General features: G+C 44.6%; 3 protein-coding genes across 4 annotated transcripts in view; 2 read left to right on the top strand and 1 right to left on the bottom strand.

The window, feature by feature from the left end:
* Nucleotides 1-3352, top strand: part of LOC119647142 (NAD kinase 2, mitochondrial) — a 65854-nt gene extending 62502 nt beyond the window's left edge. For both annotated transcript variants that reach the window (XM_038047936.1, XM_038047935.1), the window contains exon 8: nt 3043-3352. In XM_038047936.1, the coding sequence (XP_037903864.1) occupies nt 3043-3146 (104 nt within the window). In that variant the 3' untranslated portion in view covers nt 3147-3352. The remainder of the gene's footprint in view (nt 1-3042) is intronic.
* Nucleotides 3333-21111, bottom strand: LOC119646528 (probable ATP-dependent RNA helicase Dbp45A). The gene is made up of 7 exons (XM_038046992.1): nt 21078-21111; nt 12258-12663; nt 12065-12200; nt 11774-11940; nt 11355-11713; nt 11145-11298; nt 3333-3680 (listed from the first exon to the last, which is right to left on the bottom strand). The coding sequence occupies exons 1-7, from the start codon at nt 21109-21111 to the stop codon at nt 3383-3385; spliced, it is 1554 nt and encodes a 517-aa protein (XP_037902920.1). The 3' UTR covers nt 3333-3382.
* On the top strand, nt 20825-23553 carry LOC119647141 (diacylglycerol kinase epsilon). Its single transcript, XM_038047934.1, has 7 exons — nt 20825-21268; nt 21322-21493; nt 21545-22161; nt 22222-22428; nt 22486-22651; nt 22708-22856; nt 23108-23553. Exons 1-7 carry the CDS (start codon nt 21113-21115, stop codon nt 23234-23236), a joined length of 1596 nt encoding a protein of 531 aa, XP_037903862.1. The 5' UTR covers nt 20825-21112; the 3' UTR covers nt 23237-23553.
* Nucleotides 23554-24574: the final 1021 nt, after the last annotated feature.

The following is a 24574-nucleotide window of genomic DNA, read 5'->3' as shown; positions in this document are numbered from 1 at the left end:
TCTGACAGGCAGTATGGCTTCCGCACTGGTAGGTCCACCGACGACGCCTTGATGCATGTTAAGAATTTTGTTGTCCGTTGTCCTCGTAAATACGTCCTTGGAATATTTGTTGATTTCAAAGGCGCATTTGACTACCTAAGTTGGTCCTCTGTGTTGTCCAAAATTCGTGAGTGTGGCTGCCGGGAATTGGCTCTGTGGAAGAGCTACTTCCACGGTAGAAAGGCATTCGTCCAAGGTGTCAACGTCCGTGTGTGGGTGAATGTTGAGCGCGGCTGCCCGCAGGGATCTATCGCAGGTCCATTTATATGGAATCTGATGATGGACGAACTGTTGGGTGAGCTTTCTTCCGTGGCTGAATGTGTTGCATACGCGGATGATCTCCTCATTCTTGTTGTGGGGAGCAGTCGCCTTGAGCTCGAGCAGCAGGCTGCCGAATACATGCGCATCGTTAACGCGTGGTCCATTAAAGTCGGTATCGCGATCTCAACGGAGAAGACCGTCGGGATGATGCTTAAAGGCATCCTACGTCGTTCGCCTTGTGTCAAGTTGATCGGAGGGTCTTTAAAGATCCGGCAGAAAGTGACCTACTTGGGAATCACGATCGCGGAACGCATGTCCTTGGTTGCGCACCTGCGCTAGCTCAGGCTACGTTTGACTAATATGGTGGGAATGTTGAGGCGAGTGATGAGGCGTGAGTGGGGTCTAAGCAGGAGAGCTGCTAGATCCATTTATGTGGGGCTCTTCCTTGCATGTTCTGCGTATGGGTCCCCTATGTTGTATGATCTGGCGCTGACGGTGAAGGGTAGGCAGCTGCTCTACGCTTGTCAACGAGTGGCTTTGTTAGCGTGTCTTCCTGTGTGTCATACGGTCTCGACCGACGCCATGCAGGTATTGTTGGGTGTTCCTCCTCTTGATCTGGAGGTAGTCCGGCGTGCCACGGCCTACAGGATCAGGAGGGGCGTACCTTTGCTGCAAACAGATTTAGTAGCTGCTAATCAGGTAGAGGGGTTAGGACCGCTTGCGGTCAAGAAGTTGTTGAACGAGAGTGTAACATCTAAGTGGCAGCTTAGATGGAACGAATGTGGGAAAGGTCGGGTCACGTATAAGTACGTTAGGAATGTGTCTGCCAGAGGAAGTTCCGTCGTGGACTTCGGGCTAGAGATGGGCTTCCTCCTGACTGGGCATGGTAGCTTGAATGAGTTCCTCTTCAAGCGCAACCTTGCCTCCAGTCAGGGCTGTGTTTTGTGTGGGGCTGACTCGGAGGACTGGTTACATGTTCTCTGTGTCTGTCCAGCGTACAGTGACATCCGCAATCTAGACGACATGGGCGTTCACGTATTGAACGGTATCTACGATGTTAGCCAGTGCCTTGCTAGCAGTGAGACGCTTAAACGCGCTAATGCATTCGCGAGTGCTGCCTTCCGAAGAAGGAGGGAGCTCCCCGACGCTGCTTCGCTTGCAGTTGGTGGGCGAATGGACTAGTGGCCGTGGTGGACAGCCACCAGTTTTGTGTGTTTGTTGTTAGTGTTGTCTTGTGATGTCCTTTGTGTTGTGTTGTACGCAGAGCGGTAGTTAGCTGGTTAAAGGTTCCGTTGCGGTTCTCCGCCTCGGGCTGATTCCAGTTAACCCGTTGGGGAGTTCCGTCCCCACGTACTCGAGGAGGGCGATCAGACCCGAGTCTGCAAGGAACTCATCTGAAGTGGCTCTGCCACGAAGCCTCACCGGAGGTTATCTGGTACCATGGGAACCGGGATGGCCCTCTGAGGGCATATGCTCCAGGAGAATTCCTGGAGGATGTGCTCTCGGCCCGGTTATTTGCGGTTGGCCCCCTAGTGGGAGTTTCATGGTGGTTGTGGTTATGCCTACATCGCGGGCAGAGCTCCTCGGAGCTCACGCGTGGAGTTGCGTTTTACAACTCGGGCGCCGTACCCCTTAGTTGCGGCAGAGGTGTTAGATAGGCCTCGCATCCACTGGTATGAATGCTGAGCCTGCACTCAGTATAAATCAGGACCGCTGTGCTTGCATGGCGGGGCTCTGATTGTAGTCCCAAAATCAATCCGTGTCCGAAGAGGACCGTGGGATTAAGCCTTCACGGCAGGTACTCACGGTTAACCCCCCAGGACTTTCGTAAAATACGACTCATACTTCAAGTTGAAGCACCCATTTCCGCCGACATTCGTTGCTGCTTGCGGAGAGAATTGCGACGAATACGCTCACGTACAACATACACGACATTCGGGCGACGTACGGAGCGCGGACGCCCCTCACGCGGCCTGTCAACCACATCAGCTGTTTCGCGGTATCGAGCAGCTTTTAACAAATAAACACAATAATCGCGATTTTTCTTTCGTAGTTACCGAACTTCATCGCACTACTGACCTTCGGAACCTGAAAGTCTGACCGAAGTGGAATATGGTTAGGTACTCTTCGTGCGCAGTGATACCAGTTTCGGGAGCCTAACATTTCTCGCTATACGCATTGACTGACAGAACTTATGGCTATACTATGTAGTTCCCTCAACCGTTCCTCTTCATTTCTTAATGTCATAGCCTTGAAACCGATTCCAAAGAAGGGTTCTGGCCCGGGTAAAGGCGTCCCTGCTCCCTTCTTGGCTAGTTCGTTCGCTGCTTCATTGCCTTTCAATCCAGAGTATCCAGGACTTGTTGGACGAACCGAGCATATTCAATCTCTCAAGGCATTCCCATCCTAGTTTAGAGTTTACCTGGTTGGACCTAAGTGCCTTGATCGCTCGATGAGAATAGCAATGTTCTGCCCCCGTAATTCCTTTAGAGATTGAAGGAGGCACATCTGTCTATGGCGTAGATTTTTGCCTGGAATATGCTAGTGTACCTACCCATTGGCTCCTTGGACCAATGACCCCCTTACTTCCTAAACTCAGATTTCAGACTCAGTTTAACTTTCGAAATGAATCAACTCTAAAGGATGAATTAAGTCATTTCTGCTTCCAATTTTCTTGTAAACTAGCCATAATAAAAATTATCCAATAGAAAATATTTCTCAATTCTTTTCTTATCTTTCCAGGTCTCGTGATAGATGGTAGTATTGCTTATCAATTTAACGACGGTGCAAAAGTTTTATTTGAAGTTCACCCCGAAGATGCCTTATTGACAATTGCGCTTGATTGAGATTTTTATTGCAATATTTCGAACTGATTTAGGAAGCATTTATATTCATGTTTCCTAGGATTTCCTAGGATTGTAAAAGTATGATAAATTATTTTTTATTCATAAACTACACAGTTAAGTGTTTTTCGCGAAAAAAAAATTAAGACTTGGAAGGATATTATCATAAACATGAAGAAAAAATAAACAGTACTTTAAGAACATAAAAATTGATTTATTATTAATTCATGGACATAACATCAATTGATCCCTTTTCTTTTTGTGGGATTAAATTTAAATGTATTTTTTGTTTTGCTTTTTTCGTGCCTAGTGTGAGTTTTAATTGATTTGTGCGACTCTTTTTTGTTGATTTTTTTATTGTCGCTTTCACTTAACTTATCAACTTTAGGTTTTTTCTTCTTGATAAAGCTGTTTGGATCAACTGTTTGGAAGCGTTCATCGTTCATCATTGTTTGCTCTTGCGCTTCACGTTCAGCCATTCTACGTTTTAATTCCTTGCGCCGTTCCTTTGCTTTCTGCTTTTGTTGATTTTCGAATCTGTAAAATGAAAACGGAATATGTATTAGGAATATATAATAGGAATTAAAGCGAAAAGACACATTCGCACATTGTAATATATATTCTCAGGAATAAGAGATGGGAATATGTGGGGCAGATGTGGAGAGTACTTTTCACCATCGCCAGCAATAGTTAAAAAAATGTGCAATTTGGAATTAAAGGCATATTTTGGAATATTCGTTTTAGGAATATAAGGGAGCACGCAACATCTGCGAGCCGCTACGGTCACGCTGCTCCCAGGGCAAAGGTGAGGCAGCGTCTGACGATTTGCCTCTGTCCTGGTAAGAAACCGTAAAGCCGCCATCGCTTCACTTTTTTTAGTTAAGAAAAATATTCGCGGTCTGCACTAAAATAGATTCAGTAACCAAAAGACGAGAAACCTCACTCTTCAGTTGCTCGTAATCGTGAATGAGAAGTCGACCGTTGACGTCCTTCATAAGACCATCGAAAGACTTGCGTCCACATGTAAGCTCTTTCGTGATGCGGGATAAATCTCTGAAATCATCGCGTTCTGCGGCATCTTTCGCTTCCCTGACCAGCGCAATAGCAAATTCTCTCTTGTCACGCGAACCTTACGGTGAACTTTTCGGGATTTCGCTCGATATTGGATTTGAACGCGTCACCCCTTCCCTCTATCGATCCGCTTCCACGATTCAGCAGTCAGTTGCTGTTTGGAATCGGAAGTGCCCCAGATACAGAAAGTGCAACAATATCCACGATTGATAAACCAGCACTCGAGAAATGGTGAAAAATGCGTGCTCTAAGGTGGGCCTCTAAAAGTCAACCTATATCTAGGGTCGATAAAACCTCTATAAAGTTGAAAACATCACCCCGGAACCAAACAGCGGATGCTCAAATTTTCACCACCATAAGTCAGAATTGCAAAAAAATAAAGGAAAAGTGCATATTGCCTCGTAGAATCAGCGGAAATTGCGAATTTAATTTTACTCAAAATCAACGAAATGGCGAAAAATTCTTCGAAGAAGCATTGGTGGAAATAGGAACCACTAAAGTTTAAAAAATGTTTTTTCGCCATTATACACTGGGGGCGCAGAAAAAAAGTTTTAAATATGCAACTTTCTTATCATGAACTTAACACCAGAAGCCTGAACCTTAGAATTCAGGGAATCCTTTGCAATCCGGCCCGGACTAACTAAAAGAACCCGAACGAAACGCACAACACCACTCCATCTGCAAACGCTCCTCGGCATCTCTCTGACAACTCTATCTAGAGTAGACGCTGTCGTTCCTCACGAGCAGCCATCTCTTTTGAATCTTCTCCCTTGCACTTGTAGATGGCTTTACGTCCCTTAGCAAGGACGACAACGGGGATCAATCCCGCGATCACCATCACAGCTGGTTTTAAGACAATCCGATAGGTATACGTGTCCCATAAAGCACTCCGTCTCTGCACTTGAGCAAGGCACTTACGATACACCTCCTTGACAAGGGAATCAGCCCATACCATTGTTTCGTAGACCAGAACGGACTGCATTGGGCTCATAAGGAGATGTAGATGTGGGACCTGCAATGTACGTCGTTAGACAACTTAACACTGAAATTCTAGCTGCAGCCTTGTCCGGTGCTACTTTCATTTCAATCATCCATCCGTGTACCCGTTGCATCATGGCATATTAATCTGTCCGCTGTCTGTTTTGCGTCTATTCAACAGTGTGGGTTGTTTAGGCCTGCCTTTTGGTCATTTACCATCGATACGATTTCTATCCTTCCTTGGCGCTCTAGAGCTCCATAGAGCAGGGACATTGCTTGGCACGTGAAATTTATTTTCTAGTGTGCCTAGCATACCTGCCCATCTTACGGTACTAAAGGTATTTCTGATAAAGCGTTACGAGGAGAGCTACCCGACGAGATTAGGGGCTATGTGCCTCAGCACCGCTGCATCTACGATCTCCATAACAGCATCAACCGTGGATCTCCCTACTCTAGCACCGAACTGCCTTTGGAGGCTTCAACGAGTCTACTCCCGATGGGCTTTTCGAGTAATTTCCTGACCATGTCAACGAAGCCAGCTCAGGGTCTCTTACTCTTTGCCGCCATCCAGCCAGCGACAATGAAAACTGCCCTTCTTCAGGCAATCGTTAAATGCACCGAGCAGTAAGTCTGGTCAATAGTGGAACACCAGTTTATATACTTCTGCCCGAATATCATCAGGACCTGACGCCTTCTTATTTTTCACGGAAAAAAGTGGTTGTTTCAAGTTATCGGCAACTTCCACGATGTTTTCATCAACCTGACGAGATGTTTAGGGAATAATGTGTTGGGCATTAAGTGAGTAGGATTTCCGCAGAGCCCCGATAGATAACAAGTGTATGTAGTATTTTTTTTTTACTACACTATGAGCGCGACCAGCCACGAGGACGGTTAAAAAAACGAGAACGAGACACAGTGAAGAATGAGATGAAGAAGGCCCGAAAGAGAGCGGATACAAAAACAACTTGGACCACGAATCCGGTCAAAAGAAAGAAGTAGCTTCGATTCTTGCCTGACGTGTTTTATTTCAATGATGATATAGTAAATGACTGAAATAACAGTCGACGGCAAGCGACCTAATTTCCGGGATTCGATTTCAATATCCGGTTCAACGGACGGACACTGACCCTTCTTGGGGTTGGGTATGCTAGGAGCGCGCAACTAAGTCGTTATAAGGCAAGTGAACAAAACAGGTGAATAATCGTGTTTTCCGCACAATGCATATTGGAATTTGTACGCCAAGTTCCGATGATCAAATTAGGGCACTCACAGCCCAGCTGTTTGCTCACTCGAAACGTATAAGTTTATGCGCACCTCAGAAGCCAAGCGAGCGGAATTGAATAATAGATAGCGGCGACTCTTGCGGCCTGACGTATTTTACTTCAATAATGATAAGGTAAATGAATGAAATAACAGTCGAAGGCGAGCGGCCTGGCGTGCGAGATTTCATTTCGATATCCGGTTCAACAGACGGATATTGAACCTAATTGGCATTGAGTTATGCGAGGGGTGCGCTACTAAGTCGTTATAAGTAAAGCGAGCAAAGCATGTGAGTAACCGTGTATTTGAGCCAAGCGAAATTGAATAGAACACTCATTTTGCGATCGCGCAGAATCCACACGAAACGAGCGGGCGACACGTGAAGTCCAAGGAAACCGAAACAAGGCCAGTGCTGCAGCATGGATTCGTGTTCGCTGGAGGATTCGTGATATCTCCTTGTTTGTGTGCCGATTAATCAACACTTTTTGCTGCGGCGTGATTCCGACACTTGGTCCTCGAGCGCTTCACATAGCAGAGAGCGATTCCTTAATATCCGCAAGAGATTGCTCGGCACATGAAATGAATTTTCTAGTGTGCCTAGCATGCCCATCTTACGAATGGAAGACATTTCTGACAAAAAGTGATTCGAGGAGGACTACCCGCCGAGGTTGGAGGTTGTGTGCTTCAGTTGTACTGCATTTACGATCTCCATAACAGCATTAACTGTTCATCTCCTTATTCTAACACCGAACTGCCTTTGGGATAAGTCCCCAGGAGCACGAATTAGCGAGTCTACGCCTGATGAGCTTCCCGAACAATTTCCCCGCCATGTTAATCATATTCTCAGCCGGTAAGCAGACGGCAACTCAGGGCCTCCTTTCCCTTTGCCGCCATTCAGCGGCACGGAAAGCTGCCCTCCTTCAGGTAATCTGGTTGATCTAGCCAATGCGAGATTATATGCCTCTGCCAGAATGGCATCAGGACCTGGCACCTAATTTTTCTGGGGGGCTGATGTACGGAAAGGTTACGTCAGGCAAATGGAGGTATGGTAGAAAGGAGGCACGATCATTAATAGAACTAGTAATACACTACACATAATAGTAATACATGAAATCCACTGATTTGCAAAGTTTTCAACATCATTAGTTCATCCAATCTGTTGTGGCCTCCCCCTCCTAAATACAACATCGTCTAGAATCAACTCAGTATCTTGCATACCACATTGACTTGTTTGAGGGTTGACTCTGGGTCTTTCAGTCTCGAAAAGCATCTTCCCACGTTATTTGGAGTTCTGTAGCTTGTCTACGGAGTTTTGTAGGATCCCCGCTCTTCCTGAAACTCATGCACATAACTAGTTGAAAAATAGCCATTGTGTACTCCATTCCTTGTGGTCCTTCGCACGCGTTGGCTAGGGCCTTTGATATATGACGTTTAATATATTTTTTTCGGAGAACCATTCCTCTTTTATATTCCAAACTGATATTGTCGTCACTCACCGAGGACTATTGAGTAGATTGTAACCGGCATTCATATTCGCTCTCTTGGGAAGGAAGGATTGCTTCTTTCTGCTGCCAATTTAACCTTATGGTTTCTCTAACCCGTATTACAGGAGTGTCTAAATATGCCAGTTGGTGGTTACAGCGAACTGTAATTTCTGATGGTATGAGATCTGGGGAGGATCAGGAATAGATTATTGACGTATTTGAGAAGCGATTTCGGGGCGACGTGTAGTTTTAGTAATGTAGTACCCCATTTATCAGGTTTTCTTTTCGTCAATCTTACCTAAAATTTTCCCACAAAATTCGTCTTTTTGGCTGATGACCTGAGTTCGACCCTTGGGTAAACCGAATTTTATACGGGGGTCATATATAACAATGATAATAATCGTTGACGCAGCAATCCATATTGGATCAGGGCCTTGCAATGGGTTAGAGCACTTCAAGACCGTAACGGTACACTACAGTAACACTGTAGGAGGTAATGTGATCAGCATTGCGCTCGCCCGAGATTATTACCCTGATTTGACTCAGGTACATATTCACAGCTGAGTCGATTGGTATCCGACGTTAAATCACGATACAAATTCCACTGCCAATAGTGAGATTTGAACCGCGACCTCCCGTACGACAGTGTTGTGCTCTAACGACTCAGCTATCCGGCTATCCCCTGTTCACTTAAGGTCGAGCAGATGGACCGCATTGTGAGGGCACTCTTCCCTGCACACCCCGTATGGGATGGTGACGTCGGCGCGGAGAGCGCAGAGGACTGTCCACTTTTCTCTGTAAAAGAGTTGGAACAGGCAGTCCTCTCTATGAAAAACATGAAGGCGCCAGGACCCGATGGTGTTCCAGCAGAGGTGTACAAACTGGTATTCCAACACCGGTCAGACCTACTGCTCGGCGCATTCAACGCTTGCCTGAAAGAGGGCATTTTCCCTGCTCGTTGGAAAGTTGCGAGGCTTGCGCTGATCCCTAAAGGGAAAGGCGATCCCGAACTGCCGTCTTCATACCGCCCACTATGTATGCTTGATACTGCTGAGAAAGTGCTCGAAAAGCTCATCAGAAGTAGACTCGCTGAAGCGATACGCGCTGCCGGAGATTTATCTCCCCGGCAGTTTGGTTTTAGGGCAGGGAGATCGACAATTGATGCTGTCATGCAGGTCGTGGACGCCGTGGTGGTGCTCCTCGTAACGTTTGACGTCAGAAACGCCTTCAATTCCGTAAGATGGACACTAGAGGGTCAAAGGTGGATGGAAGTCACATCGGGGGTAGCACAGGGATCCATCCTAGGGCCGGACCTCTGGAACGCTACCTATGACAGTCTGCTTAAACTCGACATGCCAGAAGAGTCGTGCCTGGTTGGCTACGCAGATGATGTCGCAGCGCTTGTTGCTGGACGCACTGTCGAACAGGCACAAAGCAGACTCGGCATATTGATGCGACGGGTAAACGGATGGATGACTACTCATGGTTTCAACCTTGCACTGGAAAAAACCGAAGTAGTCATCCTGACTAAGAAGAGAATTCCGACCCTGCGTCCCATATCGTTCGGCGAGTCGATAAACGAGTCAAAATCGGCGGTAAAATACCTCGGGTTGACTCTTGACTCAAAGATGTGCTTTTCTGAGCAAATCCAAGCAGCAGCGAACAAGGCTGCGGCTGGAGTTTCGGCGTTAAGTAGGCTAATGGCAAACATTGGGGGTCCTGCGTCTAGTAGGCGACGTCTCCTGATGAGCTCAACGCAGTCTGCCCTGCTCTACGGCGCAGAGGTATGGGCTGGCGCTCTTAACAAGGAGGTATATCGTAGACGCCTCGCGCAAGTACAGAGACGGGGACCTTTACGGGTGGTGTCTGCGTACCGCACAGTCTCTGAACCGGCCGTGATGGTGATCGCGGGAGTTATCCCCGTTGCCCTTCTTGCTAGGGAGCGTCAGGCCATATACAAGCGCAAGGGAGATGAGCCAAGGGAGGTGGTTGCTCGGGAAGAACGGCAACACACTCTAGACGAGTGGCAGCTCTCTTGGCAAAATGAAACTAGAGGCAGATGGACTGCGCGGCTCATCGGCAACTTAGGTGCGTGGCTGAATCGGAAGTATGGTGAGACTGACTATTTCCTTACCCAATTTTTAAGTGGTCATGGAGATTTTCAGTCTTACCTGCACAAGATTGGGAAGGCGCGTTCTCCGGATTGTGTGTTTTGCAATGGAGTTGTGGACGATGCCCACCACACTTTTTTTTCTTGTGGAAGGTGGGATGGGGTTCGTCAGCAACTCTATTTAAACACAGGGGATCTCTCTCCAGACAACATTGTGGAAGAGATGCTGAGGACTGCTGATAGCTGGAACCGTGTTGCCCATTACGTTCGGGCCGTTCTCGTTGCTAAGAAGATAGAACTCGACCGGTGGAGGAGCCGGATGGCAGGGGGTTCCTTGAACTGACAGTTCCCTTCCTCCTCTCCCCTCCCGTTGGTGAAAGGAATTCCCTGATTTGAAGGCTCCGCAAGGCGGGACAAACGGTTCCAGGCTAGCTCTCTGACGATGGGGAGGTGTTTAGTTGGTAGTCCGATGACGTACCGAATCGGGAGTCCAAGACTGTGTGCGTAAATGCATTCACCTACCCTACCCCAAAAAAAAAAAAAAAAAAAAATCCGGGGCTCATATACCCGTATAAAATTCAGTTTACCCAAGATTCTCTTCAATGATTCCTCACAGGGTGTCGCAGGATGCGCGGGGAATTTTCGTGACTAGGGAATATCAACGCACAGCTCCAATACCATCTTTGCGGCTACCTAGGCGTAGGAACTGTAATCCTATTCGTTTTCAAATACTAGCCATTTAAAAATAGTGAATCTGTTTTGGCCCCCATTATTTTAGCCACTACCTAGCCCTACGCCACATTCGCGCCTAACCTATTCCACATACTTCCATTCCTCTATCTCCTTGAAATATATTTTTCAATCGTTTCACACTTTAATTTCTGTGAAACCAACCGAGTATTGTTTTTGTTGTTAATTGTATGTAGAAAACATACATACATGTCTTTATCTACACTGCCCACGGGATAATTGTCCGATAGAAGAATAAATACAAATGTCCATAATCTCAGCCGAGCCGGACTCTCATTGTACAACAAGAGGGCTCCCTACCCCAGTTACCAACCGTTTCAAGCGAAGTTGCTAGTAAAATATACTTACTTTGCCTCCATTTCATCGGGGTCGAGTCCGTCCATAATCCATTTCTTTCTCCTGTAATTTTGAGCTCGCTCATCGAAATCTTTATTGTCCAATTGTATTTCTGATTCACGTCGCGAAACGTTCACTTGCATGAATATCCTTTCAACCATTCGTTCTATAAAAAGAGCGATTAAGAAAACAAACATCAAACCCATATTAACGAAAACTCACGATCGATTTTGTGTTCTGTCAATTTCGTGTTAATGGCAGCTTCAATTTCCCCAAGGAATTCCAAATCTCTTGGAAAGCGGAATATGGATATCGCCAAACCTTTCCTTCCAGCTCGAGCAGTGCGACCAACCCGATGAATGTATTCTTTGGAACTTTTAGGTAGTCGATGATTGATGACCAGTTGGACATTAGGAATATCTAGACCACGAGCAGCCACATCAGTTGCTATAAGGATTCTCACATGATTTGATTTGAATTTATTCAAGGCAGTGACGCGTTCTTTTTGTCGCATAAAACCATGTAGACAAACATTTTCGTATCCAATTGAGTTTAGAGTCATCGAAAGCAGTTGGCAGTATCTAAATTATAATTATATTGAACATTTGAAATGAATATTGTTATATTTAAAAAGTACTTACTTTTTAGTATTCGTAAATATCATAATATTGGCATCCTCATTCTCTTCTCGGTATTTTCGCAAAGCTTCCATCATGACCATGTCGCGATCGTAATCGGCGCACAAGATATAACGCTGATCCAATGTTTCGACGGTTGCTACCTCGGATTCTTCAGACCATTCGAAAACCTACGGGTTAAAAATGTGACTCAAAAACTTGGTTGGGTAAAAGTCCACTCGTTGATCTCATTTTCTTCATATTATTGTTTAGCAAGAGATATTCCTGCACTAATTTCCATAGAAATTTACTTACACTATCAGATATTGGGAATATACTCGACTCCTTGATAAAGTCCTTCATCGTTGCGGAGAAAAACAAATTCTGTCTTTCTTTTGGTATACACTTTTCGATAATTGCCAAGCTCTCATCAAAATCTCCGTTCAACATCCTGCGGATCGACTTAGAACCAATTACTTCCTTAATTACACAATCATTTATTCCCTACCTGTCCGCTTCATCAACAACCAAGAATTTCATACTATCAAATGAAAATGTATCACATCCAGACAAGTGATCAGCTAAACGGCCAGGCATTGCAACAACAATATGAGGACGATTTTGAAGCTTTTGACTTTCAATCATTTGATCTGTACCACCTGCAACAACACATACTCGCACTCCCATTGGTCGACCTGCAACTTCAAACTGTTCCGAAATTTGGTAAGCCAGCTCGTGGGTTGGAGTGAGAATCAAAGCGAAGTGGCTAACGGGCTCCTCACTTAACTTCTGTAAAATAGGAAGAGCAAATGCAAATGTTTTCCCCGAACCGGTTTTCGCTGCGCCAATACAATCTCGTCCACTAAGAATTTGGGGGATGCAGTTTTGTTGAATTGGAGTGGGTGCTTTGAGTCCTGAAATGTTGAAATGAATACTCGTAAAATTGATGTTTTTTAGGTAAGATATCTTGTAACACTATAAAATATATTAGAAAATTTTTGGTCTAGGTTAAAGCTATGATGAAAGCTAGCCCTACTAATAAACCACTCCTGAAATACATATGTGCATATAGTATTTAGAGAGCGACTTATTTCCTTCTGCTAGTGAAGTACAGTAGCATCCTTTAACCATCAGATATCACCAGCCAAATGCATGATCTAGTTCACAGCACAATAGACCACAGGATCTTAAAGGCCAATTTGTACGATACTTGGTTGCAAAATCTGTAGCAGTCAATGTATACGTCCTTACGTGCATATGTAGGCTCGCATTTTACAAATTTTGCTTTCTAAAATTGCATCCATAATTGAAGCGAACCAAAGGTCAAAGTAACCGCTGCGAATTAAACTAAACATGTTGCATTGAAACTTGGACAAAGTGAAATACAGCGGTATGGCCTTCTCGCGTTATTCACAAGAAGGCACTTGTTTTTGATAATTGTGGTTTCGAACTCGATATCATTCCATTCAGAAACACTGAAGAAACGGGTCCATCTGCACCGACACAGCCCAACACGGCAGTCTATAAAGGCCACACAGCTCCTCATTGATATATTGCCATTTCGAAATAGTTACTAACTTCTTGATTGTTTTTATTTGGAGTTGGTACACAACGTCTATCTAAAAGTTAAGTTGAAGGAGAACAGTGCCGCAACTCCGTTTAGGAGGCACTGCCAATGCTAGTGGTAACTATATTCTTGATTTACTTCGGCTATTTTGTTGCTTGTTTTATTCGGGGTGTCCTTACTGATCAACTTTAAGACCCCAAGTGTGTATGTCGCACAGTCCTGTTTAGCCACATGAAAAGGGTACTAGAACTAAAGTGGTAGGGTTAGTATCGCCTGTAGACCATTATAGTCCCGGTAGTGTGTCAAGTTAATCTGGAGAAAGTTTACTTTGCGATGTTTATGATTTTTTATTTATAAGTCCTCTAAGTCCTCCCATCTTTTTCAGGGTCTAAAATTATTCTGGGGACTTTCAAAAGCATTGATTTTAGTTCATCGTCCACTTCTCGCTGCTCTAACAGAGGACTACAGATCAAACCTTATAAATTTTTGACTTTATTTTCTGTGTACATTTTTATTTTTTATGCGTGAAACACCTTTTGATTTTATCTATTTTGTTGTTGTCCTTTGTGAGAGTTTTTCTAAGTACACAACCTTGTACCTTTACGAAGTTGTAATCGTTGAGTATTCATCTGAATGGCGTCTTTCTTTTAATTTATGTTATGCTATTGATCTTCCTTTCATTTATTTTTAGGCTAATTTCCTTCACTACGTCGTCATCGCCATTGCCTTGCTTTAATCCGGAGTACTAGATTAACCCATTGTCATTTTGATGAGTCTAATCGGTTTCGCGGGAACTTCAAATTCAGGCAATATTTTGTATAGTACCCAGCGATCGACGTTTGACGTCACCGGAAATTTGATAAATTTCAATGTTATATTCTCAGCACTTCTCTAGTATCTACTTCATTAACAATATCCGATCAATCGTTGACTTTCCACGTTGAAATTCTACTCGATATTTGTTAACTATATTCTTTGAGTAGAGATCGAGCTTTCTTTTGATTATTTTTAATAGGTCGACCTGATGGCGAGAAAGATGCCTTCTGGCAACTTTTCGATGCAAAGACCTGCAACGTGCCTGCTAATGGCTACATCATCCTTGCAGGCGATCTTAGTAGTCATGTAGGTGAAAAGGCAGACGATAACAAGTGCCATGGGTGAAAATAGTTTGGAGCACACAATGAGGTTACGAGCGTATAGTCGATTTTATGAACACCTTCGGGTTATGGAGGAAGATAGAATACCATCTGACTGACAAGAAAATATCACAATTCCAAAAAAAACAAGTCGGGAAACCGGAAGCTAGACGCTTCAGATATGAAAGGTTTTGTGTATTTCTTTTATAAAGAAATTTGGGTGTGCATTTGTCCCATTAGCATGTAGCACGTAAAATATGCATATATTATGTGAAAATAGCCACTTTCAAGTGATATTGACATTCATAGTCTAGAATTTGCAGAGGAGCGCAGATTTGACCTAGTATAACTAGTATAGTGCGATTTTTACCAAATATAGTGCGATTTTTACCAAATTTGGCAGGATCATGATCTATACTGTAGCCTACATTGCTGCAAAATTTTGTGATTCTAGGGTGAACTTAAGGGGGGTTTTCCTGTCAATTACTAAAAATTATAGTAATATACTATTATTAACTTTATTTGAACAGGTATCGATATCGAGGGTATTTCGGAGCCTAGGCACCATATAGTGGCAGCCCCCTGATTTTTTCCAGATTTTTCGGTTCGGTAGTTCCTGAGAATGGGTTCGTTAAAAAAATGACCACTTTCAACCCACCGCACTCCCCACCTTTTCAGCAAAAGTCAAAACTAAGACCGGCTTCGAAAAGTACTAACCGAGACCTTTAATTTGATACCCCACACGACTATATTTGATGAAAAAAAAAATGTACACCCCCCTTTTGCATGTATGGGGACCCCCCCCTTAAATTGGTCGTAAGAGGATGTAACTCACTATATGCGTGAGCGTTCACAGTTCCCACCTTTCTACCAAATTTCGTGTCAATCGCTATAACCGTCTCTGAGAAAAATGCGTGTGACGGACAGACAAACAGACAGACAGACGAACAGACAGACAGACAGTAAACCGATTTTAATAAGGTTTTGTTTTACAAACAAAACCTTAAAAAGAAAGGCAATCTAGCAGGATGTTACTTTCCCACACTATGAAGATTTTTGAACGCATTCTTCACAACCGTATTCACGAAATCGTGAATCAAACGGAGTTTGACAAAAACTGTGAAACTTCTGACGCAATACACGCTGCGCGGTTGCTCATGGGGAAGACCGTGAGAAACAACACCCTCTTCGCATTGCATTTCTGAATCTGAAGAAAGCGTTTGGCCGTGTGTCACATGAACTAATCTGGTATGGTCTTTGATAACTAGTACCAGAAGAACGCGCTGGGTTCAATTGCTCTACCATGATCCGAAAAGTGAAGTTCGAAGTGTGGCGAGTGTATCGAAACTGCTTCGTGTTTCTGTCGGTGTTCATCAAGGAAGCGCTCTCTTACCATTCCTCTTTGTTCTTGTTATGGATGTGTGTGTGTGTATGGTGGGGGAGAAGCTATAGCTTCTGAGCACTCAGGCCGTGTTGGCCCATTGTACTCGCCACCCCCGTCTAACGGAATATTTCGGATTCGTTAACGTATCGCAGGATTTCCGTTAGTGGATGTGATGCTACCCGTCGCAATTGGAGAACATCGGCACCAAAGATCTGATGCCTGATGCGTCCATAGGCGGGGCATTCACATAGGAAATGCTCCGTGGATTCCGCTTCCTCATTACAGGAGGGACACGTATCATCTTCGGTAATTCCTATTCTGAACATATGCCCAGCTAGTGAATTATGGCCTGTCAGAATGCCCACAATACACCTGCAAGTCCTCCTGCTTTTCGACAGGATAAACTTTGCAGTACGTATGTTGGGTTCTGGCAGGAAAAGTTTGGTGTGTCGAGCAGCATTTAGGCTCTGCCACCTGTCATTATGGGAAACTTGCTCCCAGTTTTTGAAAACAGATTTAGCCAAAGCTACTGATACCCCAATTGCTGGCTCCGGTCCCGGCATAGGGGAGATTGACCCCTCTTTCGCTAAAGCGTCCGAGATTTCATTTCCCTCTATGCTACAGTGACCAGGTACCCAGAGTAGTTCCACCGTATTGAATCTAGACATAGAGTTCAAACGGCTTCTGCATTGCTGAACGATTTTCGAGGTGATCAAAGGACTGCTCAATGCCCTCAGTGCAGCTTGAGTGTCACTGCAGATTGCGATGTGCCTGCCCTTCAACCGCTCGTCAATCACCCAGTTTGCCACCCTTAGGATCGCATAAACTTCGGCTTGAAAAACCGTTGCATATTGTCCCAAAGGAAAAGCCCACTTCTCGTTTTTATTCGAGAGGTAGACTGCGGCTCCAGAACCCTCTTCTGTTTTTGAGCCATCGGTGTAGAAGGCTTCCGTATATCCCGCCACGCATTCCTCTGGGTCTTCCCAGTCCTCTCTACGCTTCAGGGTAACTACATATCTTCTACCAAACAGATGTATGGGGACACGACAATCGGAAGGCATTGTAATAACTGGATTCAGTCCTTCCAGTAACTCTTCCAATGCTCTGTGCCCCCCACTTCCGTTGTTTTCCAATAGATCTAATCGAATTAGCCTATGAGCTGCTCTCATTGCAGTGCTTTGAATAAATATATCCAGTGGCTGCAAATTGAGTAGTGCATTCAGAGCTGCGCCGGATGTCGTGCTCATGGCACCTGTGATACCCAGACAAACAGTTCTTTGCAGTGCGGCTAGTTTACGGTGAAAACCTTTTTGTCTCACCTTAACCCACCACACTACGGATGCATATACGAACATCGGCCTAATGATGGCAACGTATATCCACATTACCACATGAGGCCTGAGTCCCCATGTCGTGGCAAAGGTCCGTCTGCACAGCCCATAAGCTGTGAGAGCTCGTTTCATCTTTACCTCTACATGTTTGTTCCAAAGAAGTTTTTTATTTAGAGTGTGACCCCCAGATATTTCACTTCTTCGGAGAGTTGAAGGGTAGTACCCCTCATCTCAGGGAGACAAAGTCCATCCAGTTTTCTCCTTTTTGTGAATAAAACCATTGTGGTTTTATTTGGATTAACTGACAAACTATGTCTAAGGCACCAGCTGTCTATCAAATCAACGGCACGCTGTATATTCCTACACACCGTTCCAAGATCCCGATCAACAGCAAGTACAGCCACGTCATCAGCATAAGCTTGAGCGTGTATTGGCAAATTTTGCAGTTCGCATAGCAGTGAGTCGATCAGCATACTCCACAGAAGCGGCGAAAGCACACCTCCTTGGGGGCAGCCCTTCGTTGCTTCCGTAGTCAGGTAGCGATCGACCCCTACCTCAGCGCACAACAATCTTTGCGTTAGCATAGCATGGATCCACTTAAATTAAAGCATCATCAACACCATGCGCTCTGGCGGCATCACAAAGTTTTTGAAAAGGCGCACAGTGAAAAGCCCCTTCAATGTCCACGCCACGAACATCCCCATCGCGTACTCACCATTCAAAGTTGCATCCTCTATCTTTGTGACCAAAGAATGAAGAGCAGACTCACAGGACTTTCCACGTTGATAAGCATGTTGGTTTTCACTAAGTGGGTGTGACCTAAGTGCGTTTCCACGAATGTGACGCTCCACCAGTCTCTCCAAATCTTTCAGCAAGAATGAATTGAAGCTGCTTTGTCTGAAGTTCTTTGGATTAGAATAGTCATCTTTCCCAGGTTTCGGTATGAAAACTACCTTAACCTGTTGCCAAGAAGAAGGCACGTAGCCCAGAGCAAGACATCCTCGAAAAATATTTCTTACAGGTCGCTCTAAATGCTCCATACCCTCCTTTAGCATTGCCGGATAGATGCCATCCATGCCAGGTGCTTTGAAATGTTCAAAGGACAGTATGGCAGCTCTCACCTTTTCATGGGTGACAACCGCTTTCGCAGTGTTCCAGTTCCCCTTGCAATACTTGCGTGTTGAAGGGGTGCAAGAACCGTCAACTCTCCCCCTACCACTTCTCTCACCCGTTCTCCCGGGTAGTGTACTTCCAGGAGGGTCTGTACTGAGTCCAGTCTGGAGCTCGTGAAAGTACCGTCGGGTTTTCTAAGAGAATCCAACTTGGCCGACTCATCCTTTTTGAGGACTCTGCACAGCCTTGAAGTCTCCCTTTCGCCTTCCAGTTCCTCACAGTACGCTCTAAAGGAGTCTCGTTTCGAGCACCTCACGAGCCTCTTATATTCACGTTGTGAGTTCCTGAAATTTAACCAGTCTTCTTAGAAGTCGCCTGGTTGATTTCCTTAGTTTTTGCAGTTCTCGGTTGCACCAAGGAACCGTTTTACCGCTTTGGCCTCGGGAAATAGGACAAGCCTCTTCATAGCACTCTAAAAGTGTGCAGTTCAGAGTTCTCAATTCATCTTCCAGCACCAAAGGAGTCCTTAGTCGCCCAGGGAACTGTACTCTTGTTATGGATACTGTCACACGGGACATCCAAAGTCCAGCGCCCTATGCACTGCTTTATGCAGATGATGTCTGCGTCTTATAACAAAAATGACATCAAGCACTATCACTGTCAATGGCAGTGGCCTGCCCAGAACTAAACGATTTAACTATTTCGGGTCAATTGCATCACGCATTAAAGCAACCTGGATGAAGTGGCTTTCCACAACTGCTGTTCTTTGCAATCGATGTGTCAACGAACTTGTCAAGTCTAAAATTTATCGCAAGGTGTCCGTCCTGTCGCCCGTTATGGTTCTGAGTGCTAGCCGACTATAAAAGACAATGAACGATGTCTTGCGGTAATGACCGCAATGATTTTCTTCTGCTTGGAGCAACGGTCCGTATCCGCATGTAACGATAATTAGTGATTACATCCACTATAGGAGCAACCTCACCGAATGTGGTACGGTTAAGAACGGTGGTGAAATGTTCTTTCCATCTTTTCAGTTACTCGTCATCGTAGAGTGGACCGTTAACATCCGTCACAAGACCATCGAAAGATTTACGATCACAACCAAGTTCTTTTGTGATGCGGCATATACTTCAGAAATAATTGCGATTTGTAGGATCTTCCGTTTCCCTGACGAGCGCAGTAATAAATTCTCTTTTGCCACGCGCACATTACGCCGAACTTTCTCAAAATTTACACGTCATCGGAACTCGAGCGGATAACAGAGCCTCTTCGGCCCATCGATTCCGTAGTCAGAAATTTTATCACGCTCGTTTGGGACGTGGCCTGGCACCGTAGAAAAGAGCACTTCACAGGACTAGCAAAAGGTTTGTAACAAATACAATACAAATTCTTTCGTGATGCGGTATACAGTTCTGAAATCAATGCGTTCTGCGACATCTTCCGCAGAACCTGATTAGTGCAATAACAAATTCTCTTTTGTCACGGCTCACACTAACCCGAACATCTCGGGATTTCGCACGGCATAGGAGTTCAAGCGCGTCACACTCCGACAATCAATCTGCTTCCACAATTCCGCAGCCAAGCAGATCTGATGACATCCCTTCAGGACGTGGCTAACGACCTGCATGCATTTTAGATGGCATCACAATCCTCATCGACATTCTCAGGCGGGTTATTCAATGTATATCCCGTCTGATCAGCAAGATAGCTCTCCCACTGTCAAGAAGTGGCGGACGTGATCCCTTTTGTGGCCGATGTCAACGACTTTTTTGTTACGTACATCCAGGGGACAACTTCTAAATCTACTGCTGATCGCGAAGTGGCCGATCTGATTGCTCTGGCGGTTACAGTCAGTTAAAACCCAACTGACCTTAAGGCAGGCTCTGTGCTCGAACAATGAGCTACCAATGAAGAGGCGGTCGAAGCTGCGGAACTCCACAAACCTCCCACAATTAGCGTTACGGCCGGCAAGCAAGGCATCCTTCCCCACTATATCGGAAGCCTCCGTTTGTACATAGCACTATACAATTTTATGCTATCAATCATTCCATTGTTTATTAAAGTAAATTTTACTTATCCTAATCTTAGAAAATCCATTCATGTGCGCTAGGACAACTCACCCAACTTTTGAATTTGCTTTGTAATCCATGGCACCAACGAAAGCGACTTAAATAAACTATTGTCTCCCGCTGACATCCTTTAATTTATATAAATTCTCGCTTTGTTTACGCACTTTACACCCCGGGCTTAAGTCAACCAGTTGCACTTCACGAATCAAACCATTTAAAGTTTGACACTTGCTGATGCACGTGCGTTGCTTGCCGAATTGTTACAACTGTCAAAAATATTGAATTAAAAGTGTCTGAGACGATAGACAACTTATTGTTTTGCCCGTCTCGTCTGATTAATTGAACCAATAAAACCGCGACTCAATTAAAACCTTCAATTAAATTTTATTAAGCTCTCGGGACGCAATGCCCACACAACTCTTGTCATGAATCGAATCACTGAACCTATCGCAGCGCCTCTGCTATATTTTATGATAACTAATAGCAACAATAAATTAACCCAGAAATTGTCAGACATTTCTTTTTTATTTGTTGTGTATTTGTTTATATTTGCTGTGACGTACTTGCTCGGACCACCGGAGAGCTTAATTGTTTCAGTTTAAAGTAATGTTTCTGCCATATTTTCACGTCTGACAAACTGAAATGTTAACGTAAAGTGCAAAATCCGCGGGAGCCATTTAGTCCAGCTTTACTTCATGCGAGGCAGATAAATTCCAAGCGATACTCACTTGTGGGTGGCATTAAAATTTTCGAATTTTCCATTATGTCGTCCTCGGAAAGAAGTTTTGAATTGATTGCGGGCGGCTTGACCGTTCTGGTAGTTCTCTGGTTCGTATGCCGAGCAATAATGATTGATGATGTCCTCGTGATACCCGGGAGGAAGCGACATAATTGGAAATCGGTTAAAATCATTGGGAGGGTATGCAACTGGTTTTCTTGTTTATTTGTTCTTTAATTGAGAATTGTTTCAAGGCTGCGTATTGTTCGATCTGTGAGATATTTGTTGTGGCTTCAACTGGGCTCGTGTGTGATAGCTGTGGTGTGTGCTCGCATCCGCACTGTACCAAAAAGGCTGACAGTCACCTAAAGTGCAAGGACAAGTACTTAAAAAATGGAAAATCAATATCCCATCATTGGGTGAAAGGTATACATTATTTATTAGTCTTAGGGGTTGGGTAAACTAATGGAAATTTAGGAAACTTACCTCTGAACATGGAGTGCAGCTTGTGCAAGGAGGACATCGACTACCACGCCAGCCCTGGTCTCTTCGGCTACCGCTGCTGTTGGTGCCAGACGGCACTGCACACGAACTGCTTCAAGAAATACGCAACATCAGATCCGTGTAACTATGGTCGTTACCGTGAACTAATCATTCCACCGACAAGTATTGTAGCGGCGCGGACCCGGCGTGCCGTAAAACTGCATTTAACCGGGATCAATCCACCTGACTGGGAAGACTGGAAACCACTTTTAATCATAGCCAATACAAAATCAGGAAGTAACACCGCATCAGATGTTGTCTCGCATCTTCGTGGCTATTTGCATCCACTTCAAGTAATGGAGCTTTGTCCACGAGGGCCACAGGAAGCCTTGCAGTGGGCGGTGAAAATCAGTCCAAAGCAATGCCGGATTTTGGTGGCCGGAGGCGACGGTACTGTGGGATGGGTACTGAACACAATTTTCGCTCTGGACATCCGACCAATTCCAGAAATTTCAATTATGCCCCTTGGAACGGGAAACGATCTATCGAGAGTCATGCGATGGGGGGCAGAGTCCCCAGATCATATAAATCCGGTGGAAATTTTGGATCAAGTCTGTATTAAAAGGGTCTGTTTGTTGAGTAGTTACACCTTGCACCTTCCTTGCTTTTAGATACTAGCGTCTAAAGTAGTCAACTTGGATCGCTGGGTCCTTGAAATCGAGTCTGTCCGCTATCGTCTACCAATCCAGCGAGCTTCACTCCGCACAGTCTACGTTTACAACTACTTCAGTGTAGGCGTAGATGCGCAGGTGACACTGAATTTCCACAAGACACGGGACAGCCGGTTTTATGTTCTGAGCAGTCGCCTTTTCAATAAGGTGCCGTTTTTCAAGTTGACGACTAGACGCATTTGTTAAATTAGTTCCAATCAACAGATCCTCTACTTCTGCTTCGGAACACATCAAATCATGCAACCCGAGTGCGAAGGATTAGAGAAGCGCATTGAACTGTACCTCGATAACAAGAAGGTTGATTTGCCCGAATTGCAATCAGTTGTTTTCCTGAATATCGACTCGTGGGGCGCCGGAGTTAAACTTTGCGGTAACTTTTGTTTTTGAAGTGATTTTCACGACAATACTGAATTTCATGGTCTGTAGAACTCAGCAATAAGGAAAATAAACAGTTTGAACACAGCATTTCGGACGGAAAGATGGAGGTGTTCGGCATTGTATCGTCATTTCATATTGCACAATTACAGGTGGGAATCGGGAAGCCAGTACGCATAGGGCAGGCGAAACGAATCAAGGTGAGCATGAACTGAGTTGTGGTTTGCTTACTTAATTCATCCATGCAGACACAATAGACACATTTACCAAAAAAAAAACCCTTAAAGACTTCATCAGAACCAATCTAATCTACCAAATTTTTGAAGTAATAAAAACTTGTTTCTTTTTCGTTGGTGTGGGTATTTATTTTTGCAAATACCGATATTTCGGGAACCACTTGTTCCCTTCATCAGTGCTGACAAGTTTCCAAATTTTGCAAAATTCCTTCCAGATAAAGTTCCATCAATCATGCCCGGTTCAAGCCGACGGCGAGCCATGGGTTCAACAACAATGCGAAATGAGCTTATCGGCAAGAGGCCAAGCGAAGATGTTACAAAATCAAACTGAATCAACCACTTGAATGTGATACCACTTAGAACTTGTTCCGAGTTCATATCCTGAATAATGTTTCTCACACGTTGTGTACTCGTCCTAAATGTTCTTTTTGTCTATCATGACTTTTTAATGTGCGAAAAAGTATGCGATATATTGATAATGCTGTTTACTATTCGGTAAAGGGACTTATCTATTGTTAGGAAAATATTCCTCTCTTCGAAAACGTGATGTAGTTATGATGCCAAATGGAAAACACAGATTTTCACTTTGTATAACACGTTGTACTTATACATTAGGTATTATATGTGAATTTTTTCTCGAATAAAATTATTAACGTGAAATAAAGTTTTGATTTTGTATTCATTCAAGAATGGGAATATAATTCAATTCCTTTGACAATAATTGAATAATTTTTTGTTGGGATCATCATCATCATCATCGGCACAACAATCGGTATCCGGTCTAGGCCTGTCTTAATAAGGAACTCCAGACCTCCCGGTTTTGCGCCGGTGTCCACCAATTCGATATGCCTAAAAGCTGTCTGACGTCCTGACCTACGCCATCGCTTCATCTCAGGCAGGGTCTACCACGTCTTCTTTTTCTACCATAGATATTGCCCTTATAGACTTTCCGGGCTGGATCATCCTCATCCATACGGATTAAGTGACCCACCCACCGTAACCTATTGGGCCGGATTTTATCCACAACCTGACGGTCATGGTATCGCTCATAGATTCCGTCGTTATTTAGACTAAGGAATCGTCCATCCTCACGTAGGGGGCCAAAAATTCTTCGGAGGATTCTTCTCTTGATATGCTGTCCAAGATCTCGCGCCAACTGCCGTCTGCTCGATCTGGATGAAGGCAGTTTGTAGGTCTCGGGTCGTTCTTCCCATGATGTCGATATCGTCAGCATAAGCCAGTAGTTGGCTGGACTTAAAGGGGTTATTACGTGTGTCGAATCCGCGGAATCGAATGGGGCTATCCGGCCTAGCAAGAGAATATCTTATAGGTGATACTAGCAACGTGATACCTCTATAATTGCTGCACTGCGTGATATCCCCCTTTTTATGTATGGAACAGATAATGCCTCGTTGCCAGTTGTCAGGCATTGATTCGCCGCCCCATACTTTGAACACAAGTTGATGAACCACTTGGTGTAATTGGTCGCCTCCATATTTAACCAATTCGGCTGCAAATCCATCGGCTCCTGGCGACTTATGATTTTTAAGTCGATGAATTGCACGGACTGTTTCCTCTATGCTTGGTGGTGGCAGCATTTGTCCGTCGTCTTCAGTTGGCGGGACCTCCAACTCGTCGATGTTCTGGTTGTTCAGTAGTTCATCAAAGTACTCAACCCATCG

The sequence above is a fragment of the Hermetia illucens genome, chromosome 1 (assembly GCF_905115235.1).
Source record: "Hermetia illucens chromosome 1, iHerIll2.2.curated.20191125, whole genome shotgun sequence".
Lineage (NCBI taxonomy): Eukaryota > Metazoa > Arthropoda > Insecta > Diptera > Stratiomyidae > Hermetia > Hermetia illucens.
This window is presented reverse-complemented; position numbering and strand designations above follow the sequence as displayed.

Bases quoted from the DNA above. Each gene is read 5' to 3' on its own strand.
- LOC119646528 (XM_038046992.1), bottom strand. From the start codon at position 21,111: ATGGAAAATTCGAAAATTTTAATGCCACCCACAA. The intron at 12,664-21,077 runs GTGAGTATCGCT...TCAACATTTCAG, and splicing joins AATTTTAATGCCACCCACAA to GACTCAAAGCACCCACTCCA. The intron at 12,201-12,257 runs GTAGGGAATAAA...GTCGATCCGCAG, and splicing joins GTTGTTGATGAAGCGGACAG to GATGTTGAACGGAGATTTTG.
- LOC119647141 (XM_038047934.1), top strand. From the start codon at position 21,113: ATGTCGTCCTCGGAAAGAAGTTTTGAATTGATTGCGGGCGGCTTGACC. The intron at 22,429-22,485 runs GTGCCGTTTTTC...TCCAATCAACAG, and splicing joins GCAGTCGCCTTTTCAATAAG to ATCCTCTACTTCTGCTTCGG. The intron at 22,857-23,107 runs GTGAGCATGAAC...AATTCCTTCCAG, and splicing joins GGCAGGCGAAACGAATCAAG to ATAAAGTTCCATCAATCATG.